General features: G+C 39.2%; 1 protein-coding gene across 9 annotated transcripts in view; it reads left to right on the top strand.

Annotated features, from left to right (window-relative positions):
• IRAG1 (inositol 1,4,5-triphosphate receptor associated 1) overlaps positions 1-20,986 on the top strand; it is a 113,717-nt gene that overhangs the window by 77,769 nt on the left and 14,962 nt on the right. For 7 of the 9 annotated variants that reach the window (XM_065683039.1, XM_065683040.1, XM_065683036.1 and 4 more), the window contains exons 5-12: positions 4,451-4,624; positions 5,588-5,665; positions 6,061-6,110; positions 6,555-6,596; positions 10,743-11,330; positions 13,473-13,551; positions 16,165-16,285; positions 19,957-19,987. In XM_065683039.1, the coding sequence (XP_065539111.1) occupies positions 4,451-4,624; positions 5,588-5,665; positions 6,061-6,110; positions 6,555-6,596; positions 10,743-11,330; positions 13,473-13,551; positions 16,165-16,285; positions 19,957-19,987 (1,163 nt within the window). The remainder of the gene's footprint in view (positions 1-4,450; positions 4,625-5,587; positions 5,666-6,060; positions 6,111-6,554; positions 6,597-10,742; positions 11,331-13,472; positions 13,552-16,164; positions 16,286-19,956; positions 19,988-20,986) is intronic. The other 2 variants (XM_065683041.1, XM_065683043.1) reach the window with 2 other exon arrangements.

The following is a 20,986-nucleotide window of genomic DNA, read 5'->3' as shown; positions in this document are numbered from 1 at the left end:
GCTGGACATCGAGCCATTGACCACAACTCTTTGTGTGCGGCCATCCAGCCAGTTCTTTATCCACTGAGTGGTCCATCCATCAAATTGGTATCTCTCCAATTTAGAGACAAGGATGTCGTGTGGGACAGTGTCAAACGCTTTGCACAAGTCCAGGTAGATGACGTCAGCTGCTTTACCCTTGTCCATCAATTCTGTAGCCCCATCATAGAAGGCCACCAAATTGGTCAGGCAGGATTTCCCCTTAGTGAAGCCATGCTGGCTGTCACCAAGCACCTTGTTGTTTTTCATGTGCCTTAGCATGCTGTCCAGGAGAATGTGCTCCAAGATTTTACCAGGCACAGAGGTGAGACTGACTGGTCTGTAATTCCCTGGGTCTTCCATTTTCCCCTTCTTGAAAATGGGGGTTATATTTCCCTTTTTCCAGTCATCGGGAACTTCACCTGACTGCCATGATTTTTCAAATATGATGGCCAGTGGCTTAGCAACTTCATTCACCAGCTCCTTCAGGACCCACGGATGGATTCCATCAGGTCCCACAGACTTGTGCGCGTTCAGATTTTGAAGATGGTCTCGAACCAGATCCTCTCCTACAGTGGGCCCAAGGTCTTCATTCTCACAGTCCCTGCGTCTGCCTTCTAAGACCTGGGTGGTGCAGTCAAAGCCTTTGCGAGTGAAGACCGAGGCAAAGAACTCATTCAGAACCTCAGCCTTCTCCAAATCCTGTGTAGCCAGTTCTCCCGAAAGCTTCCTCAGGGGGTCTATTTTGTCCCTAATCTGTTTTTTGTTTGCTACGTACCTGTAGGATCCCTTCCTGTTATCCTTAACATCTCTGGCTAGGTTTAATTCTAACTGGCCCTTAGCCTTCCTAACCTGGTCCCTCGCTTCCCGGACGACATCCCCGTACTCTACCCAGGCCGCCTGTCCTTGCTTCCATTTTTTATAAGCCTCTTTTTTCCTTTGAATTTTCCTCAGCAGCTCCTTATCCATCCAAGGAGGTCTCCTGGCCCTTCTGCCTCACTTCCTTCTAGTTGGGATGCAGCACTCCTGAGCTTGTAGCAGGTGATCCTTGAATATCAACCAAGAGTCTTGGGCCCCCCTGCCCTCCAGGGCTATATCCCATGGAACCTTACTAAGCAGGCTCCTGAAGAGGCCAAAGTCTGCTCTTTTGAAGCCCAGGGCAATGAGCTTGCTGCACGCTCTTCTCACTGTCCTGGGGATCTCAAATTTGACCATCTCGTGATTGCTGCATCCAAGGCTGCCCTGGAGTACCACATTCTCAACAAGCCCTTCCCTGTTGGTGAGCACAAGGTCAAGCGTGGCACCTCTGCTTGTCGGCTCCTCTATTACTTGCAGAAGGAAGTTGTCTTCCACACAATTGAGGAACCTGCTGGATTGCTTGTGCCGTTCAGTGCCATCGTTCCAACAGATGTCAGGGTGGTTGAAATCCCCCATGAGAACAAGGGCCTGCGAGCGTGAGGCTGTTCCTATCTGTCTGTAGAGTGCTTCATCCACAGGTTTTCCTTGGTCAGGCGGCCTGTAACAGATCCCCACAGTAATGTCTCCCACGGCTGTTTTCCCTTTAACCCTGACCCACAAACTCTTTGTAAACTGCTCACCTGCCCCCAGACAGAGTTCCATACTCTCCAGCCTATCCCTAACATAAAGGGCAACTCCCCATCCCCGCCTGCCAGGCCTGTCTTTTCTAAAGAGCCTGTAACCTTCCATTCCATTAGTTTGGATTTAACTTCAAATGAAATCAGGCTATCCAGGGAAAGATTTTCTTCAATTCTTCACTTTCTAATTAATCTCTTATGAAGTATTTAGTTCTGTTAGTTTTCTGGTAGCTACCTGTGGAGTAAATTGTTATTCAAGGGGACTAATGTTGTGGATGCAGGTTTGTGCGTACAACAAACTGAGGTAAATGCTTATCCTGTTAAGTGAGTGGCAGAGCTCCCATTAGTTGTTAGTCTTGGTATGTTTGCATTTGGAGTGTTACTTGTCTCAATTTATGTATTTAATGTAAAATAGAAGTTGAACAGGGCGGACGGAATGTTTATTCTATCATATATAAAGGATGAAGGAATAAGGATATGAGAGCTCTTGCCAATACAAGATGGACTGGAGGGGAAATCAGAAATACAGAATAAATTTTTTAAATTCTTTTTATCTTTCCAACAATGTTACTTTTTCCCAGCAATTAATCTGACTTGAGCCGTTATCACTGCTGTATGCTGTACGTATAAAGAACAACTTTACACTCACTACAGAGTCAAGCATTGGAACAGTTTGCCCAGACACGTTTTGAATCTCAATCCCTTGAGGTTTTTCAAGTCCAGATTGTCCTGAAAGACCAGTAACCTGGTCTGATTGCACCAGTCATTCTGTTTTGAACTGGTTGGACTAGATGACCTCCAGTAATCCTTTCCAATGTGCATTACTCTATGATTCAAGATGTTGCTTTTCAAAGTTAGGCATTTTCTAATTGAACCTTCTCAGAGGAAGTCTGACTTGCCTGAAAGAAACGTAATTTCATGGACATGTACAAAATCATAAACTTGCAGACCTGAAATAATCAATAACTGATTCTTTGAACACTTGTCATTTGTAACTAGCTGCTGAGATGGGACACAGGAGGAGAAATTAAAGGGAATTTGATGGGGAAAAGAGAAAATGGCAGCGAAAGGGAAGGGAAACAGAATTGTGGTGACGGGGCAGAAGGCAAGGCAAGTATAAAATGGCAAAGATGTTGAGTATAGTGAGGAAAACATATCTGTTTAAGGAGGATAGAAATTACCACACCTTGCAGCTTTCCTCTTTTTCTGGCCCAAGGAAAGTGGCATGGGAAGTCCTTCTCTCAAATTTTCAACACACAAATCTTAGTATAAAAGAAGACAGATATTTCATTAACAATAGATTGCTTTAAGAATACCCTGTGTATGGGCATGCTTTCTGACAGCCTTGAAATTTGAATAAATCTATGGAAATTAGAAGCAACCTCCAAAAAAAAAAAAAAAAACCATCCCAACAAACAGCCCCCCTCTTCTGTCTCCAAATAAAAATCCCTTGACTTTTTGCTGCTTACTTATGTACTTAGCTTTTCTGAGGACTGATTGTTCTGTAATTGATCTTGTCAAATCAAAAAATGTTTTTCTTGTATTACCTGATGACTTCCCATCCCCTCACCCAAGCTGTTCTTTAGTAAGTTGTTCTTATTGCAAAACAGTGTTAGAAATTCCCTCGTCCCTAATGGAGGCATCTGGCTGCGCAGAGACAGTCACAACTGGTCTTTCTCTTTTTTCACAAAGCTGTTGTTAATGTGATCAAGTTGTTATTAATACCAGATAACTCTTCACACAATACAGTCATTGATTCACTCATACAGTTCACAGATTTTCTCATAGTTACCTGAGCATAAACATCTGACTTGCAGTCTGTTGTTGATGCTAGCGTGTGTCAGTGGCCTTGAATGGATTGAGCAGACTCTTGGTCATCTATGCAGATCGAAGAAGCTTGTTAGCCTGTAGAGTTTTTCAGCCCCTAAAAACCCTTTGCTTAATCGTAGTCTGGAGAACTGTAAAAATCAGTGTTCTAATTTAGTGTTTTTGACCAATTTGGAAGCCAGAAATTAGTGGGTTCTTTTTACAACTAAATAAAAATTGTTCAGAAAATAATGTACTAATCTAATGATCTAAGTGTAAGGCAGTGGCGTTCAGTTTGTGGTCCATGTATTCTCTAAAATATCAACATAAGTGGGCATGAGGAAAAGTAATCTTTAACAATCTTTAACCATTGGATATTCTAATGAGATGTGCAATTCCTTTGGAAAATTCTTGCGTGTCCCCCACATAGTAAAGTTTGATTAGCATTTTGAGATAGCTTTGCAATTCTCATGAGTTAGCTATTCAACTTCTGCCTGCATCTTTGCCAGATGCAACTTTACTGTTGTTTCTTGCATCTGTGCGAAAAGCTCTTCTATCTTCATAGAATAAAATCTTCGTACTTTCAAACTCTTCACTTGATTTTATAGGTTATTTGATGGCATCACCTCTATGTTAGAACTAGTTGCAAAGTGAGTTTGTAGGACCTCAGCCTTAAAAAATGACAAAGAAAATCCACGCAAAAACTGGGTCTCTGGAAGAAATGATGTGACTGCTAGCTGAGATGAATCTTACGCACTTTTACTGATAAATTAGAAAAACTTTATTAGAGACACAGCCAGAAAAGCCAGTTTCATATATCAGAGCATCTTTGGTCATAGTGACTTAATCTTAGCAAGTTACCAGTGGTTTTTGAGGACTTGCTCTAAACTTGAGGATGTAAAAATATTAGAAATGAGCAGACATTAATTCTTGTGAAATGCAGGCTCAAAGGTGTGCAGATTTGTTTCATAGTTGTTACCCCAAAATGCCACAATGTATCACAATGTTTTTATTCTGATGTTTCAAACCAGATAACAGCGGTCATGTGATTGACCTGGTAAATGATCAGTTACCTGATGTAAAAATATCAGAGGAAGACAAAAAGAAGAACCTTGAATTACTAGAAGAAGCAAAGAAAGTGAGTGAGAGGTTTCTCATGCGCAGAGGCAGAAAGTCAAGAAGCAGCCTTCCTGAGTCACCCACAGGTAGGTTAAGATTCTGAAAACAAGATTTCACATTCTACTTTAAAGATCCTCAAAGGCAGAAACAAGCGTCTCCTGTAATACATACACAGCTACTGCGTACTTACACTTTATGATTTTAAGGTCAAAATCCTTCTGCCCTTCCTCGCAATTCCATATAAAACAGAGCTGACCAATCTCTATATTCAGATGTAAAAGTGGAAGACAATGTAAAGTTTTTAAGTGCCCAAATGACACACTGCAGACACTGTAATGGGAACACATGCAGTATTTCTGTTGAAATGTGAAAAATGGTCACAAGTTCTTGTTTGTGAAGATTTTCATCCTAAAGTTCCTATTGCATATAAAATTATATTTAAATGGCAAGATACATGCTGCTGAAAAAAACTTTCCCATAGTTACACAGACTTTTATTCTGAGCTTATTCATAAACTAAACTGAATGGATCAGATCCTCCTCTAAAAACAGCAGAAGAAAATTTTTTTGTTTGAGATTGTCAATCGAAATTATTTTTCCCCTCATATGAAGTGCTTGAAAACTAGGAGGAAATGCCATTTTATCGTGGAGTAGGGCTTTCATTTAGCTTTGAAATACCATTTCAAAACAAAGTTATGTCTTAAAATCACTTGACACTTTCTGGAGGGGGGAAAAACAAGAAAGAAAGAAAGAAATACACTTCAAACTAAATTTCGCTTTTTTTTTTTTTTTTTTTTTTTATTTCTTGTGAATCCTTCTCTTATGTATACTTCTCTGCAGAACTTCAGTCAGAAAAGTGAGGAGAATAAGGATTCTGTATGCCAACAGAATCTCAATTAAAATGATTTGTCAGGTTCTGGACAAACACACGACTGACGACAATGCGATTCATGTTTTAATCTTAACTGAATTTTGAAAATTCAAAAACTAGAAACTTGGAAAGTAAAATTACCTTGTTTTGTTTTTGTTTTTGTCTTTGTTTTAATGAAGCAGTTTCCCCTACACTTAGTCCTAAAGTTTCACCAGTAGCATCTCGGAGCAACTCTCTCACTCTTCCAGTTCCATCAGGTAAAATGATCTATGCAGGCTCAAACTTCAACTTAAAAGCTCACAAAAAATGTATTTTTAAATATTCCTTGGGAAGTCAAAATCGGTAGATTCAAGGATCTCCTGAATATGTCAAAGCTCATGAATGCCCATATATATATTTTTACATAAATATTTAATTGTATTACATGTTCTGGTTTTTAATTCTTTTCAATAATGGAGTTTTGAGAAGCTTTAATGATCTTTCACTTACTATCTTTTAGATATTTTTCCCTCCATTTGAATGATATTTTCCACATTTAAATTTTTTCTTAATATATTATGTGGAACTGCGTATCTGTGTGTTTGATAATGCTGTAGTAGTAAAAATTTTGGGCAAATTAGGATGTGCCCTAATTATGTGTGTGTCTCTCTAGGGTCTGATGGATGCACAACCACTAGTGTCGAGTCAGTATGTCTAGGGCAGGTAAGAAAGAGCTGAATAGTCTGTACAGTAACCTGGTTATTACAGTACTACATTACACTATGCTTGTCCCTGAGGAAAATGGGATGGGTTTAATGCCGTTTTATTTACCTGGACTGTATTACTAATATGTTGGTTTTTTTCTGCAGAGTGAGGGACTAGTAAATGTTTATTCTAAAGACAAAAATCCATGAGGTAATAAGCACAGAAGGATCATAGAGATCTTTTAACTGTAGAAATGGAAAGAGATCCAATATAATCCTAATCCATGGAAAAAAACTAACCACTAAAATAACATCATAAAGAAATAAATACTTCTTAAATAAATGTGACAAGTGTAAAAGTTAAAAAATTCAAAGTTAATCTATTAATGTCTGTATCTAACATTTACAGCATAGATGTGGAAGATAACCTTGTAAGGCAAGTTTTTTCTTTCTTTTTTGCTAGAATAACAGAACTGTGAAAGAGGATGAGAGGCAAACTGTAGAGGTAAGTGTTTCATATTGTTTTGAACAAAATTCACCTGTTTGTCTTGACATATATGATTTATTTATGTGACTAAGAAGGCTAAAAGACTGTTTGCTGAGTGACAAGAAAAATTATGCCATTCATTTGCACCTGAAAATGTAGCAAAGGACAGTGGATAGGAGGATGACCATGAGCCAGCAATGTGCTCTTGTGGCCAAGAAGGCAAATGGCATCTTAGGGTGCATTAGAAAGGGAGTGGTTAGTAGGTCAAGAGAGGTTCTCCTCCCCCTCTACTCAGCCTTGGTGAGGCCGCATCTGGAATATTGCGTCCAGTTCTGGGCCCCTCTGTTCAAGAAGGACAGGGAATTGCTTGAAGGAGTCCAGCGCAGAGCCACAAAGATGATTAAGGGAGTGGAACATCTCCCTTATGAGGAGAGGCTGAGGGAGCTGGGTCTCTTTAGCTTGCAAAAGAGGAGACTGAGGGGTGACCTCATCAATGTTTACAAATATGTGAAGGGTAGGTGTCAGGATGATGGAGCTAGGCTTTTTTCAGTGATATCCAGTGATAGGACAAGGGGCAATGGGTGTAAACTGGAACATAGGAAGTTCCACGTTAACATCAGGAAGAACTTCTTTACTGTAAGAGTGACAGAGCACTGGAACAGGTTGCCCAGGGGGGTTGTGGAGTCTCCTACACTGGAGATATTCAAGGCCCGCCTGGACAAGTTCCTGTGTGATGTACTGTAGGCTACCCTGCTCTTGCAGGGGGGTTGGACTAGATGATCTTTTGAGGTCCCTTCCAACCCTTGGGATTCTGTGATTCTGTGATTCTGTGGAGTTAAGTAAGCCTTTACATCCTATCACGCAGTTTGCTTTAGATCTATTAAAATCAATATATTAAGTAACTTTATAAGTAAGTTTAAAGTGCCTACTGTAGCTACTTTGGTTTATGCTGGTGTTTTAGACAGACATCCTCTTCCTTTGATTCAGTGGAAGAGGTTACTGTACCTCACATTCTGTACCTCTGATGGGATGTTACTGCTCCATACAACTACTGGTGAAGCAGTTTATATGCATGTTTCCTGATTTGTTTTAGGTAATATCAGATGGCACTTTAAAAAGATGTTGCTGTGAGTGCATTGATGATAATTTCTTAATGCAAATGGTGGACGTACCAACTAGGGGAGCAGCGCTGCTAGATTTAGTACTCGCCAACAAGGAGGGTTTGGTCGAAGTGGTGACGGTCAATGGCAGCCTTGGCTGCAGTGACCATGAGATGGTGGAGTTTAGGATCCTGTGTGGGAGGAATAGAATACCTAGCAAAGCCACAGTTCTGGATTTCCGAAGGGCCAACTTTGGCCTCTTCAGTCAACTGCTAAGGGAAGTCTCATGGGAAAGTGTACTAGGCGGTAAAGGGGCTCAAGATAGTTGGTTAGCATTCAAGGACCGCTTCTTCCAAGCTCAGGATCGGAGCGTCCCAATGAGTAGGAAGTCAAGTAAGGGATCTAGGAGACCGGCGTGGTTAAACAAGGAGCTGCTGGGCAAACTCAAGTGGAAAAGGAGAATCTATGGATTATGGAAGGAGGGGCTGGCCGCTTGGGAGGAATATAGGACAGTTGTTAGAGGATGTAGGGAGGCAATTAGGACAGCTAAGGCCTCCTTGGAACTCAATCTTGCTAGTCGGGTTAAAGACAATAGAAAGGGCTTCTTCAAATACATAGCAAATAAAACTAAAACAAGAGGCAATATAGGCCCACTGCTGAACGAAGTGGGTACCCTGGAGACAGAGGATATAAAGAAGGCAGAGGTGCTGAATGCCTTCTTTGCCTCTGTCTTTACTCCTGCAGACTCTCCCCGAGGGCCCCGGATTTCTATAGCCCCAGAAGGAGTCAGGGCAAAGGAGGAGTTTGCTTTGGTAGATGAGGATTGGGTTAGGGATCAGCTATGCAAACTGGACATCTGTAAATCGATGGGTCCGGATGGAATGCACCCACGGGTGCTGAGGGAGCTGGCGGAGGTCATTGCTAGGCCACTTTCCATCATCTTTGGTAAGTCGTGGGAAACGGGCGAGGTGCCTGAGGATTGGCGGATGGCAAAGGTCACACCAATCTATAAGAAGGGCAAGAAGGAGGACCCGGGTAATTATAGACCGGTCAGCCTTACCTCCATCCCTGGAAAGGTGATGGAACAACTTATTCTTGACTCCATCACTAGGCATATCAAGGATGAGGGGGTCATTAAGAACAGCCAACATGGTTTTATGAGGGGGAAGTCATGTATGACCAACCTTATAGCCTTCTATGAGGAAGTGACTAGGTGGAGGGATGATGGTAGAGCGGTAGATGTAGTTTTTCTTGATTTCAGTAAGGCATTTGATACTGTCTCCCACAGCATCCTCATAGATAAGCTAAGGAAGTGTGGGCTTGATGATCAAGTAGTGAGGTGGATCGAGAACTGGTTGAAAGGAAGAAGGCAGAGAGTTGTGGTCAATGGCGCAGAATCTAGCTGGAGGTCTGTGACTAGTGGAGTTCCTCAGGGGTCGGTGCTGGGACCGGTGCTGTTTAATATTTTCATCAATGACCTGGATGAGGGAACTGAGTGCACCCTCAGCAAGTTTGCTGATGACACAAAACTGGGAGGAGTGGCTGACACACCAGAGGACTGTGCTGCCATTCAGCGAGACCTGGACAGGCTGGAGAGTTAGGCGGGGAGAAACTTGATGAAATTTAACAAGGGCAAGTGTAGAGTCTTGCATCTGGGGAAGAACAACCCCATGTACCAGTACAGGTTGGGGGTTGACCTGCTGGAAAGTAGTGAAGGGGAAAGGGACCTGGGGGTCCTGGTGGATAGGAGGATGACCATGAGCCAGCAATGTGCTCTTGTGGCCAAGAAGGCAAATGGCATCTTAGGGTGCATTAGAAAGGGAGTGGTTAGTAGGTCAAGAGAGGTTCTCCTCCCCCTCTACTCAGCCTTGGTGAGGCCGCATCTGGAATATTGCGTCCAGTTCTGGGCCCCTCTGTTCAAGAAGGACAGGGAATTGCTTGAAGGAGTCCAGCGCAGAGCCACAAAGATGATTAAGGGAGTGGAACATCTCCCTTATGAGGAGAGGCTGAGGGAGCTGGGTCTCTTTAGCTTGCAAAAGAGGAGACTGAGGGGTGACCTCATCAATGTTTACAAATATGTGAAGGGTAGGTGTCAGGATGATGGAGCTAGGCTTTTTTCAGTGATATCCAGTGATAGGACAAGGGGCAATGGGTGTAAACTGGAACATAGGAAGTTCCACGTTAACACCAGGAAGAACTTCTTTACTGTAAGAGTGACAGAGCACTGGAACAGGTTGCCCAGGGGGGTTGTGGAGTCTCCTACACTGGAGATATTCAAGGCCCGCCTGGACAAGTTCCTGTGTGATGTACTGTAGGTTACCCTGCTCTTGCAGGGGGGTTGGACTAGATGATCTTTTTAGGTCCCTTCCAACCCTTGGGATTCTGTGATTCTGTGATTCTGTGAGTGGGTTAGGTAATACTTATAAAAAATAGTGTGGCAGCAGAATTTTGGAGCAGTAACTAGAAAGGATGGGAGAGTAGCAACATATCAAAGGCAGAGATCACAACTAGGTTTTATGTTGGTTGCCTTAAATTGCTCACACAGGTGCCCTTAGGCAAAATACAGATTCTGTACCAAAGTAGCCAAGGTATAGGCAAACATTCTTTTGCCAGCTGTCCTGTGGAGATTGCAGCCAAATTATAATTTGTGGTAGTGCACACAAAGAGAGAAATGACAATAGTGTACAAGTCCATGCTTTTTTTTCCCTTGGGAGGTAAGAGACTAATGGAAAACAATCAAAAGAAAGTACCAGGGCTATAAGATACAGCCTTAAAGGCATATGCTCAGACAACCTTACATTAAGATGGTGAGAGACTTGGCTATATGAAGATTGATATATTGCTGTAATGGACTCTAGGATAAGAGGACATTCTCTCAAAAGTTCAGAAAAGAGATTCCCAATTCAGTGTTCTGTCAAGTGCATTTTAAAAATTATTTCTCTCATCAGCAGCACATGTTTAAAAGCAAAAGTAATGGCTTTTTATAGTGAAATTCTATCCTTGGGCAGAGAAAAGAGAAATCTGCATTTGTTTCTCTATCTTATGTGTGTCCCTCTACTTTCAGAATGCTGCAAAAGGACTAATTGATCGAAGGCAGAATGATCAAAGAAAGATTTCTCAGGGAAGGTTGGTTCCTCGTTCTGCTGGTTTTGAAAACTCTAAAGAGAAGCTCTCAGAACAAAAAGAAAACTTCGATCCACGTAAACACATGGATACTTCACCTAAATGCTCCCCTTCAGGTGGTGATGGTGGGAGAATGTCTCTTAATACTTACTTAAGTGTTTGTGAAAATGAACTTGGAAAATCGTTCCTCAAGAAAGCAAAAGAAAATGATGTTCCTCTAAGAACCCATCTACCAACATCAGGAAATATAGACTCAAAGCTAAAAATTCCTGTTCAAGAAATGAGGGACCATAAAGTTTCATTTAAACCAGAATTTAAACTGTGTGGACTTCGTCCTCCTCTACTACGGGCTGTATCATGGGATAGCTTGGAGCCTGGACAGAAAGATAAAACACCTTTAAAATTACCATCTGAGGAAGATAAAAGCTTTGTCATTAGTAACAAATCCAGCAATCAGTTAAAAGCGTTCAAAGACCTTCAAATCCAAGTTCAACCAGTTCGAATGCAGAAATTGACAAAGCTCAGAGAGGTGAGTCCCAGTCATCAGTCATTTCCTGGTTTAAACTTATTTTCCTATTTTACTAAACTTTTGATTTGCTTAGCATTATTTTTATAATTGCAAGAAACATACAGTAATATAATGGGAAACAGTTTCAGGAAAATTAATACAGAATTGTATCATGTTTTTACTTTGCAACTTTAATAAATTGTAACCTGTAGCTAAATTCCATGGAATTGTTCCATTTCTTAGTTGTCTTTAAATATGCATCAACTGCACTGTGGTATTGTCAATATGCACATATATGAATGTGCATATGCTCTTCCACGTGCAGGTTTTGGCTCCCAGGCATTAAAAAAAATATAGTATTGGTGTCAATAAAGTAGTAATTGCTTGCATTGTGACAGAAAGGTGAGTCTAAACCACAATACATCTCATAGTTGCATCATCTACATGACCTATAAACAGGAAATGGTTGATTAACAGTCATGTCATTTGTAAAATGTACTTGGGACTAAAGTGATCTATTTCGATTTCAAAAGTATTTTAGATCCGAAGAGTTTTTCCTTCCTTAGGATGTAACAACATTCTTTTTAAAAGTGTCTCTTATGCTCTTTTACTTCCTTTGCTTCCCTGTAATATGCTTTTTCTGCTCCTTCAGAATTGTCCTCAAATTCACAGTCTCCCACAGTATATTTGAGTAATTGACAGATTTCTTTATGTGTGGGATGAGACCTGTGTATGAACAGAAATCTTTAACTGAAGTTTGTAGACAGTTACTATACTCTCGTTTAAGTGCTTACAAAGTCTCTGCATATCATAAACTATTGTAAACTTTATTTGGATTTTAAAAATCCAAATTTTCAGCTGAGTGGTTTCGAGCCCTTTATTGGTTGGTATTCTCCCTTCTAAGGGCAGTAGTCCTGTATTTCAAGAATACTAGCTTTTGCAATAGCATTACATTTGCAAGTCTCAGGGGACGGGAAATTGTTTTGGTATGATCTTTTGCTTATTGAACATTCTCAGAGAATGTCTTAGTGTCCAGGGTTGTAAAACTTTACATCGTGCAAATGTGTCAGCTTCTTGAAGGGTAGAATTGGACTGTGAAATCTATAAAGTAATCTATTGTTAAAAAAATGTCTATATGATTGGTTAAAATTAAGAATTGAACCCTAATAATTAATCAGGGTATTGAAAAAAAGTCAAAATGAAATGATAACCCACCATCATAAAGTAACCACCATGTGTATAGCAAAAATTACTTCGAAAGGAAAAAAAGAAAATAGTAGTGCTTACTTTACTTAACAACCTAATAAGACTATTTTCTTTGACTTCCAGTAGTTAATACTTTAAGATGAACATAAGGCTGACAGGTGAGGACCTCAAATTCTGTACTTTGGTTAATTTGTTCCTAGTGTATTGCTTGGAAATGGTAGCTTAGTTGTTCATGTTTTTCTGTTGCTATTGCACACAACTTCTTTGCATATGTGTACTGGAATTCTTGATTATAGAGACACGTGAGCCATATGATTTTGAAAGTCCTAGAAGGTGTTAAGCACAAATAATATTTAGAATCAGAAAAATAATACATGGTACATGATTCTGGTTAGGTGAGATTTGAACTCTGGTAGGAATTACCTACTTATTAGCAAAAGCAGGTGTATGTGTCTTTTAAACATATTTGAGAATATTAAGGTAGAAAATCAGAAGATGTGTACACTTTTCCTTACCTGTAAGGAGTGGAAGCAGGGTACAGTAACAGTGAACTATTAGCTTGCAGCTGTAGCATTCTCTCTCTTTTCTGGGATACTTAATTATTGCTGTAGCTATATTCAAAACTGCTTTTTTTGCTGTTATTTACTAAAACTCTCATTTACCAAAACCTCTTTGAGTAAGGGGCACCTGCTGCACACCTCTGTCTGCATGACAGGAATCTTTCTAAGTAACAGGTGTATGAAATTTGAAGTATGTAGTATTTAAGATGTGTTTGTGAATGTATATGTGTCCATGCAATGTAGCATGTGACTAAAGCAATATAACTATAACAATATAAAAATATCCATTCTGTTTATTAGCTCAAATAAATGTTATATTTAGTGTCCACATGGCAGAGATCTTTAAATTGAGATTTCTAGTAAAGTTACTTAAAAATGTTATTGTTTTTCTTAACAGGAGCATATTTTGATGAGAAATCAAAATTTAGTTGGACTCAAACTTCCTGAACTTAGTGAAGCTGCTGAACAAGAAAAAGGTGCAGTATCATAAAACCTGGAATGAGTGTCTGTTATACATGGATTTTTATAACTGACTAATATGGAAGGGAATTCAGTTGCAATAATTGTGTAATGAAGCAGCCATGAAGAAGGGGACTAGCAGTAGAAATACCTGAGTTTCTTGATGATCTGAGGCAAGAAGATGCTGTAGGTATTATTACAACCAAATTAAAAGATTCATGCCTGGAACAGAGTCTAGGTTGTACCTAATAGATGAAGGACTGTCTCAAACTTCAGCCACATTCTGAAAAAAGTTTCAGCATTGATGGATTCAACGGATGTGACCTCTGCAAGATATTCTGGCTATAAGGGGGAATTTGATCCTTGAAAGTATTAATAAGAGATGGAATGCTTTATTCCTGCTTTATTATTCTACTATATGTGTGGCAAATATTGATATGGCATGTCCACTTTTGGTCCACAGCTCTACATCAACGTGGACAGGCAAGAGTAAGGCCAGAGAGGAGACATAAAAGCGATTGAAGGATTGCAAAAATATGCCTTGCAAGAAGTGGGGCTAGAGGGTTTTTTTAACTCAATTAATATGATTTTTAATAAGAATAAAGCTAAAACCTCTACATAGATTTTCAAATCCAACACAAGCAAATGAGATTTGATGCCTGTATGCTGCATCTAAAAAGATTCAGAATAGAAATAAAGAGCAAAGATATAATCCTGAGGACAATTCAACAACTGGAAGAACCAAATAGCAGTAGCTCTGAGTGATCAGTTGAAAATATTTAAACCAAACCTGTATATTTTCTTGCAAGTAGTTAAGTCAGAACTTGTTCAGAGTGTTTCTAAGGCCACATTAAGTGAAATGGAGAAAGTGAAAGGAGCTGAAACTGATTATCCAAGATATAATCCAAAGAAAATTTCCATTTTTCCTGATGCTGTTCATTTTGCTAATTCATAGATTTGCTTTGGGACTGTTTCATAAGGCCTTAGAGATTCTGTCACACAAGATGACAGAGAAATTACATTTCATGTTAACTCTGGAAACAGACTCATCATGAGTCTGAATGAAACAAGATTAAAAGAGGCTTCTTGTCTTCTTCCTGTATTTAGTAATCTTTGAATTCTTAGGTATGGTAATATTATTCCTGTCACTATGCTAATTTATTGTTTCCCAGAAATTATTTAGCATGCTGTGTTTAAATGTAAAACAGTTGCCACTTTAGCAGCCTGTTACATAATTTTGGCAGACTTGAAACTTCTGAGGAAGCCATTATGAAAAGCTAAGCATTATTTTATCCAACTTTTCAACCAAGATCTCATGAGCCTCACAAGTTTTTTTAAACTCTAGTAATTTATCTAAATGATAGCCAGAACATTAAGAGTCAACTCCTTGTCCCTGGTGGGGAAATCAAGTGAGGGGTCAAATCCTTAGTTCATTTGTTAGGGAGACTTACTTCCTTACATTGTCATAAAAGCCACCTTGTAATTTTTAACTGGAGTAGTAATTTTGCTTAAACAATAGGAAGTAGCCAGATACTTCATTATTACTGTTATGAATCAAATATACTGGCTGCATCATGCCAAGTTATTGTGATCTTCTGAGTAACATTCGTGACTGTTCTCAAGTCAATACTGAAATTTTTATGCATAGAACTAAAATGCAGCTAGAAAGAATCTCCTTTTCTGTCTTTCATTTGAATACTTTCCACCTTTACAAAACTTGAACTTTGTCACACAATTTGTTTTGCAAATTTAAGAATCTTTGTGTTATACCAAACATCAAAACAGCTATACAAAGATATCTTCCCAAGTCTGAGATTCAGACTGAGAAACCTGACTTTCCTATAGAAGAGTCCTTCACTAAGTTCTGGCAAGATAGGAGAATGTAAGGAGTTACTATACGTGAAATTAAATAAAATGAAAAAAATTAAGTAACATGAATTAAAAAAAAAAAAGTATTAGCTGTATGTTGGTACTTCTTAAAGTTACAGAAGTAGAGAATGTAATTATAAACTTTATGTGCTGTTTCAGTGAACATGTACTGCAAACAAATACATGTTGTAGACGCATCAATGTAAACCATGCACAAAAATCTATAGTATAGTACTAGGCTTCATCTTGGCAGGTAGCATTTGAAGCCTTAGAAAATTACAGTACTCTATTAAAAAAATCTACTCTAAAATATTCCAGAAATTATGTAACTGTACTGGTAATGCAAAATGTTAGGTTAGATGTTCCAGTAACAGAATTTGGGTTCCATTTGAATTCTAGGAAAAATATTAATAAAATAATTATTTTTCAGTGCATTAGAAACTGTCAGGGTACTTATTATTTCAGTCTTTCTTCATAATGGATGACAATTGTACTGATTACTTTTGTTGCCAATGCTTGAAAGTAAGGGAGTAAAGGCGAGTGATGTATCATCATACGCAATAAAGGAACTATCATTCTCCATGAAGGAATGAACCTTTTCTTGTCACTTTGCTCCCAGTACAGCTGGGGTGAAAGGCTCGTTGACTTTAAAATGATACAGGCTAAAAGGTCTTATTTGGCTCTGAGATGCTGCCTATTAACAGTTAATGCATGACTTTTCAAATATCCTAAATAGTTTTTTTGTCCGACAATGTCTTTAGGCCCTTCACCTCTCCCTTCCCCCACTGAAGAGGAAGAGACAAAGAGTAGCTCTGATGTCATGCCCAGCATTCCTGATGTATTGCTGCGAAAACTACGAGTGCACAAATCACTTCCGGGAAGGTAAAAGCTCATTAGAAGTAAAAAGACATCATCTGGGGGAAGGCACACTAATGGTTTCCAGTGAACACCCTTTATGGAGTTCCATTCATATGGGATCCATATAAGTAGCGACTGAAAATGCACAACACAGATTTTTCAGAAAAATTTGGGGAATGCACGAAGTTTCAGTAACTGGCCAACTTTTAAAATTAATTTATAAGGTCTGTGTAAAAAGTCTAAAACCTAACTTGCATGCTACAAGTACATATTTGTACAGATTTCTTCCACTGGTCTGTCCACTCCTGGTTTTCAGGATTGCTGCTGCAGATACAAATTTTTGTTGAAAATGTTACTGTTTCTTTTCCCCAGAAAAATAACCAGGTTAGATAATGCTTTTCAATGGTAACATTTGGGCAGAGAAGAATTCTGCAGTTTTTTCTGCAAGTGACAGTTTTTCAGGGAATTTGAGTTTATTTTGCAAATTTGTTGATCTTTTGCTGTGCAAGACACCATATTTCAATTTGTATTGCATTAGAATAAAGCTAAGCTTCTTCTGTATTTCTACATAAATCTTTTCTTTGAGAGAAGTAAAAGAAATAAGCTTTGTTTGGTTGGTTTTTTATTAATTATTAAAACAATTCCAAACATGTTTGGCCAAAACTATTCCTAAATTCACCCATATATTTTAATACTATAAACACCAGAGGCTTTTAATCATTTGAAGCAGTCAGTAAGTGTTCTCTGTGCAGTTGGAATAAATATTTAGCATTTGTTGTGAAGGAACTGTTGTATAAATTGATGTGTGATGTGAAGAAGTTCTAAAAGACCATTGCTTCATTGTAATTAAATACTGAAAAGAAAAACAATTTCATAGCTTAGTACAAAATAGGTAAATGCTGCTGGCTTTGAGGATCAGGTAATACACAGATCTTCTGTTTTTCAGGCAATATTCTTTAATCAGTTTAACCTTTTGAATAAATACACACATTACTTTTCATTCTTTAAACAAATTTCTCAGAACATTCTTGGTAAAAATCAAGACATTAATTTACCATTCTGTGCTGTGTTGTATGACGCATGCAGATGCTCAAACTTTCCTCTAGCACTATTCCTTCTAGTAGGCTTCCTCCTAGAATAACAGTAAGTAGTATGAATAATAATACTTTAGGCACAGAATGGTTTTCCAACACAGGGAACATATTGGGCTCCTTTCTTCTAGTCACTTCTCTATGTATTGTCATCCTACACAATGAAAAATATCTGCTGCTCACTGGTGCCAGATGAATTGATTTCTATATTTGGAATTAATGATGCAATGAATATTACAGTAGTATTTTAATTTAAACTTAATTTAATTAACTGTCCATCAGATTTGAAAAATCACGGCAGTCAGATGAAGTTCCTGACAATTAGAAAGAAGGAAATATAACCCCTATTTTCAAGAAGGGGAAGTGAAACACCCAGAAAACTACAGACCAGTCAGTCTCACCTCTGTGCCTGGCAGGATCACGGAGCAAATTCTCCTGGAAGGCATGCTAACGCACGTGAAAAACAAGGTGCTTGGTGACAGCCAGCATGGCTTCACTGAGAAGAAATCCTGCCTGACCAATCTGGTGGCCTTCTATGATGGGGCTACAGAAGTGATGGATAGGGGCAAAGCAGTTGATGTCATCTACCTGGACTTGTGCAAAGTATTTGATACTGTCCCACACGACATCCTTGTCTCTAAACTGGAGACATGAATTTGATGGATGGACCACCTGGTGGATAAGAACTGGCTGCATGGCCACATGCAGAGAGCTGTGGTCAAAGCCTCGATGTCCAACTGGAGATGGGTAACAAGTGGTGTCCCTAAGGGGTCAGTGTAGGGACTGATCCTGTTCAACATCTTTGTCAGCAACATAGAGAGTAGATTGAGTGCACCCTCAGCTTTGCTGATGACATCAGCCTGTGTGGTTCAGTTGATACACTGGAGGGAAGGGATGCCATCCACAGAGACCTTAACATGCTTGAGAGGTGGGCCAAGGCCAACCCCATGAAGCTCAACAAAGTGAAGTGCAAGGTCCTACACCTGGGCCGGGGCAATGCCAGGCATAGCTACAGGTTAGCCAGAGAAGAGATTCAGAGCAGCCCTGCGGAGAAGGACTTGGGGTGTTGGTCAACGAGAAACTCAACATGGGCCAGCTTCAGTGTGCACTCACAGCCCAGAGATCCAACTGTATCCTGGGCTGCATCAAAAGGAGCTTGACCAGCAGGTCCGAAGATGTGATTCTGCCCCTCTACTCTGTTCTCATGAGACCCCACTTGAAGTACTGTGTACAGTTCTGCTGTCCTTAACGTAAGAAGGACATGAAGGTGCTGGAGCAAGACCAGAATAGGGTCAGGAGGATGATCAGGGGGCTGGAGCACCTCCTGTATGAAGACAGGTTAAGAAAGTTTGAGCTATTGGAAAGTTGGACCTCATAACAGCCTTCCAGTATCTGAAGGGAGCCTACAAGGAAGGGACCCTTCATCATGGACTGTGGCAACAGGACAAGGGGTAACGGGTTTAAACTTAAACAGAGGAAGTTCAGGTTAAATATAAGGAAGAAGTTCTTTACTGTGAGGGTGGTGAGGCACTGGAACAGGCTGCCCAAAGAAGTGGTAAATGCTCCATTCCTGGCAGTGTTCAAGTCCAGGTTGGACAGAGCCCTGGGTGACATGGTTTAGCGTGAGGTGTCCCTGCCCATGGCAGGGGGGCTGGAAGTAGGTGATCTTGAGATCCTTTCCAACCCTAACATTCTGTGATTCTATTCTTACAATTTTATGAGTTTTCTGACAGTATCATGCCTGTGCAGATCATGATAGATATCGGCTGGCATCCACTAGAATTTGTATTTACAGCTCCTGTCATTTCTTTCAGGTGTTTCTCATTTCTATTCACTTGTATGAAACTGAATAGCCTCTGATGTTTGGGAGCAATTACAGGGATTAAGAACCTGTAAATTTGAACCTAAAGATTATTGTCTTTAAGTGAAATCTTGCAATATAATGTTGTCTGTCTCATTTTTATTTGTTCTTTAATACCTATATATAGTATTATATGAAACTGCATTTTGGTAACTTTTTCTAGTTTTTATATAGTCGGTAATCATTTTTGTGATGGAACGTAGAAAACTTGTAAAATTCAAACATAAAATTTGTCAGTGTCAGAATAATTGTTAGCTAACTTCTAACAAAAGGAGCAGCCAGACCAGAATAGTTCAGTAAACAGTGATCTGGGCTTTGAATTCCATACATCTGTGGTTATCTGTTAATGGAAGGAAAATGGGTAAAGATAAAATTCCAAAGCGTAGCATATTAAGTCACCCACAGCTCCAAAAGGGTAACTTTTGTCTTGCTCTTGTACTCCCAATTTATCACAGTGCAGTACAGATAGCAGTATTGGTGGTGGCCACAAACTTTGGTATGGTTTTGCCAATACTCAGGAGATTCTCTGCTGTGCTTAAAAAACCCAAAAAACAACACAACATGGGGTTTAGCCATAACAAGTACAATTTAATTAATTAAATACTGATTTCACCTAAAGAAACCATAACATATTTACAGGGAGGATGGAGATTTTTTTTCTGGTTTTGGTTAAATATAAGAATAGCTCTGGTTTTAAAGGCAAAAGTAATTAAAATGTGATTTCTGCTTGCTTTTATTTCTAGCTCTCCTCCACTTACTGAAAAAGAAGTTGAGGTAAGTTTGTTCTTAAACTCATTACTTTAGCCATATGCCTCAATTTCAAGTGGTTACTGTAAGCCTAAAGGTTGTTACTAGAACCAGGTAATGGGATTTTTATTTCCTAAAAATGTTTCTCAGAAAAGAAGCATATTGAGCACAATCAAAATAACAATTCTGTGAAATATGAGCAGGTGTTGGAGACAGTATAAACTGTAAAAAGGCTTACAGTAGGAATAAACAAAACACTTGTTTGTGCATTCTTCATAGTGAAATACAATTCATTACGAAAATTATTGTAATATACATAAAGCAGTAAAATAGAGATTAAATGAGACCAGAAATTAAATGTGTTTAATTGCATTTTTGTACTGGCCAATAGAAGCTTTGGGGCAGTTTTTGATTACATCTTGCAATTTACATAATTTTAACTTTTTTTTGTGGGCTGCTCTTTAGCTTGCTGGCTTTTTGTCTTCTTTTTTTCCACACGCCAGACAAGAAAAAGGTCTTTATTTGCATAGCTGCAATCTAATGAAACTGTTGGTACCTTGTGCTTTGCAAAGTATTTATCCTAAGAAATAATACATCTGGTGAACAAAGAAACAATATTTAACAGTTGAGGGCAGGAGAATAAAAATGTTAGCACTTAACCTTTTGCTGGCTTCAGTGGTAGGTATTTGTCCCTTATGTGAAACAATGCTAATGGTGAGCTCATCCCTGGACTTCCTTTGCACAGACTATCTGTTTAAAAACCTTGGGGACCCTTGGAGGAAGTCCAGCTAGAAAACAGGTCCATTGTGACTCTGATACTTCTGGTAGGCTACTTCCGTCATTGTGTCTCTCTACTGATCTAGAAAAAGATTCAGAAAAGAGGCAGCAAGGCCTGTTGAATATTTATTCATATTTTAAAAGTAATAAAGAGAAGAGATTTTTGAAAAAAAAATTCAAAAAATATTTTAGATTTTCTCTTTCGATACTTGTTTAAGCACCAAAGTTTCTTAAATACATACCAGATAA

Source organism: Lathamus discolor, chromosome 6 (assembly GCF_037157495.1).
Source record: "Lathamus discolor isolate bLatDis1 chromosome 6, bLatDis1.hap1, whole genome shotgun sequence".
Classification (NCBI taxonomy): domain Eukaryota; kingdom Metazoa; phylum Chordata; class Aves; order Psittaciformes; family Psittacidae; genus Lathamus; species Lathamus discolor.
This window is presented reverse-complemented; position numbering and strand designations above follow the sequence as displayed.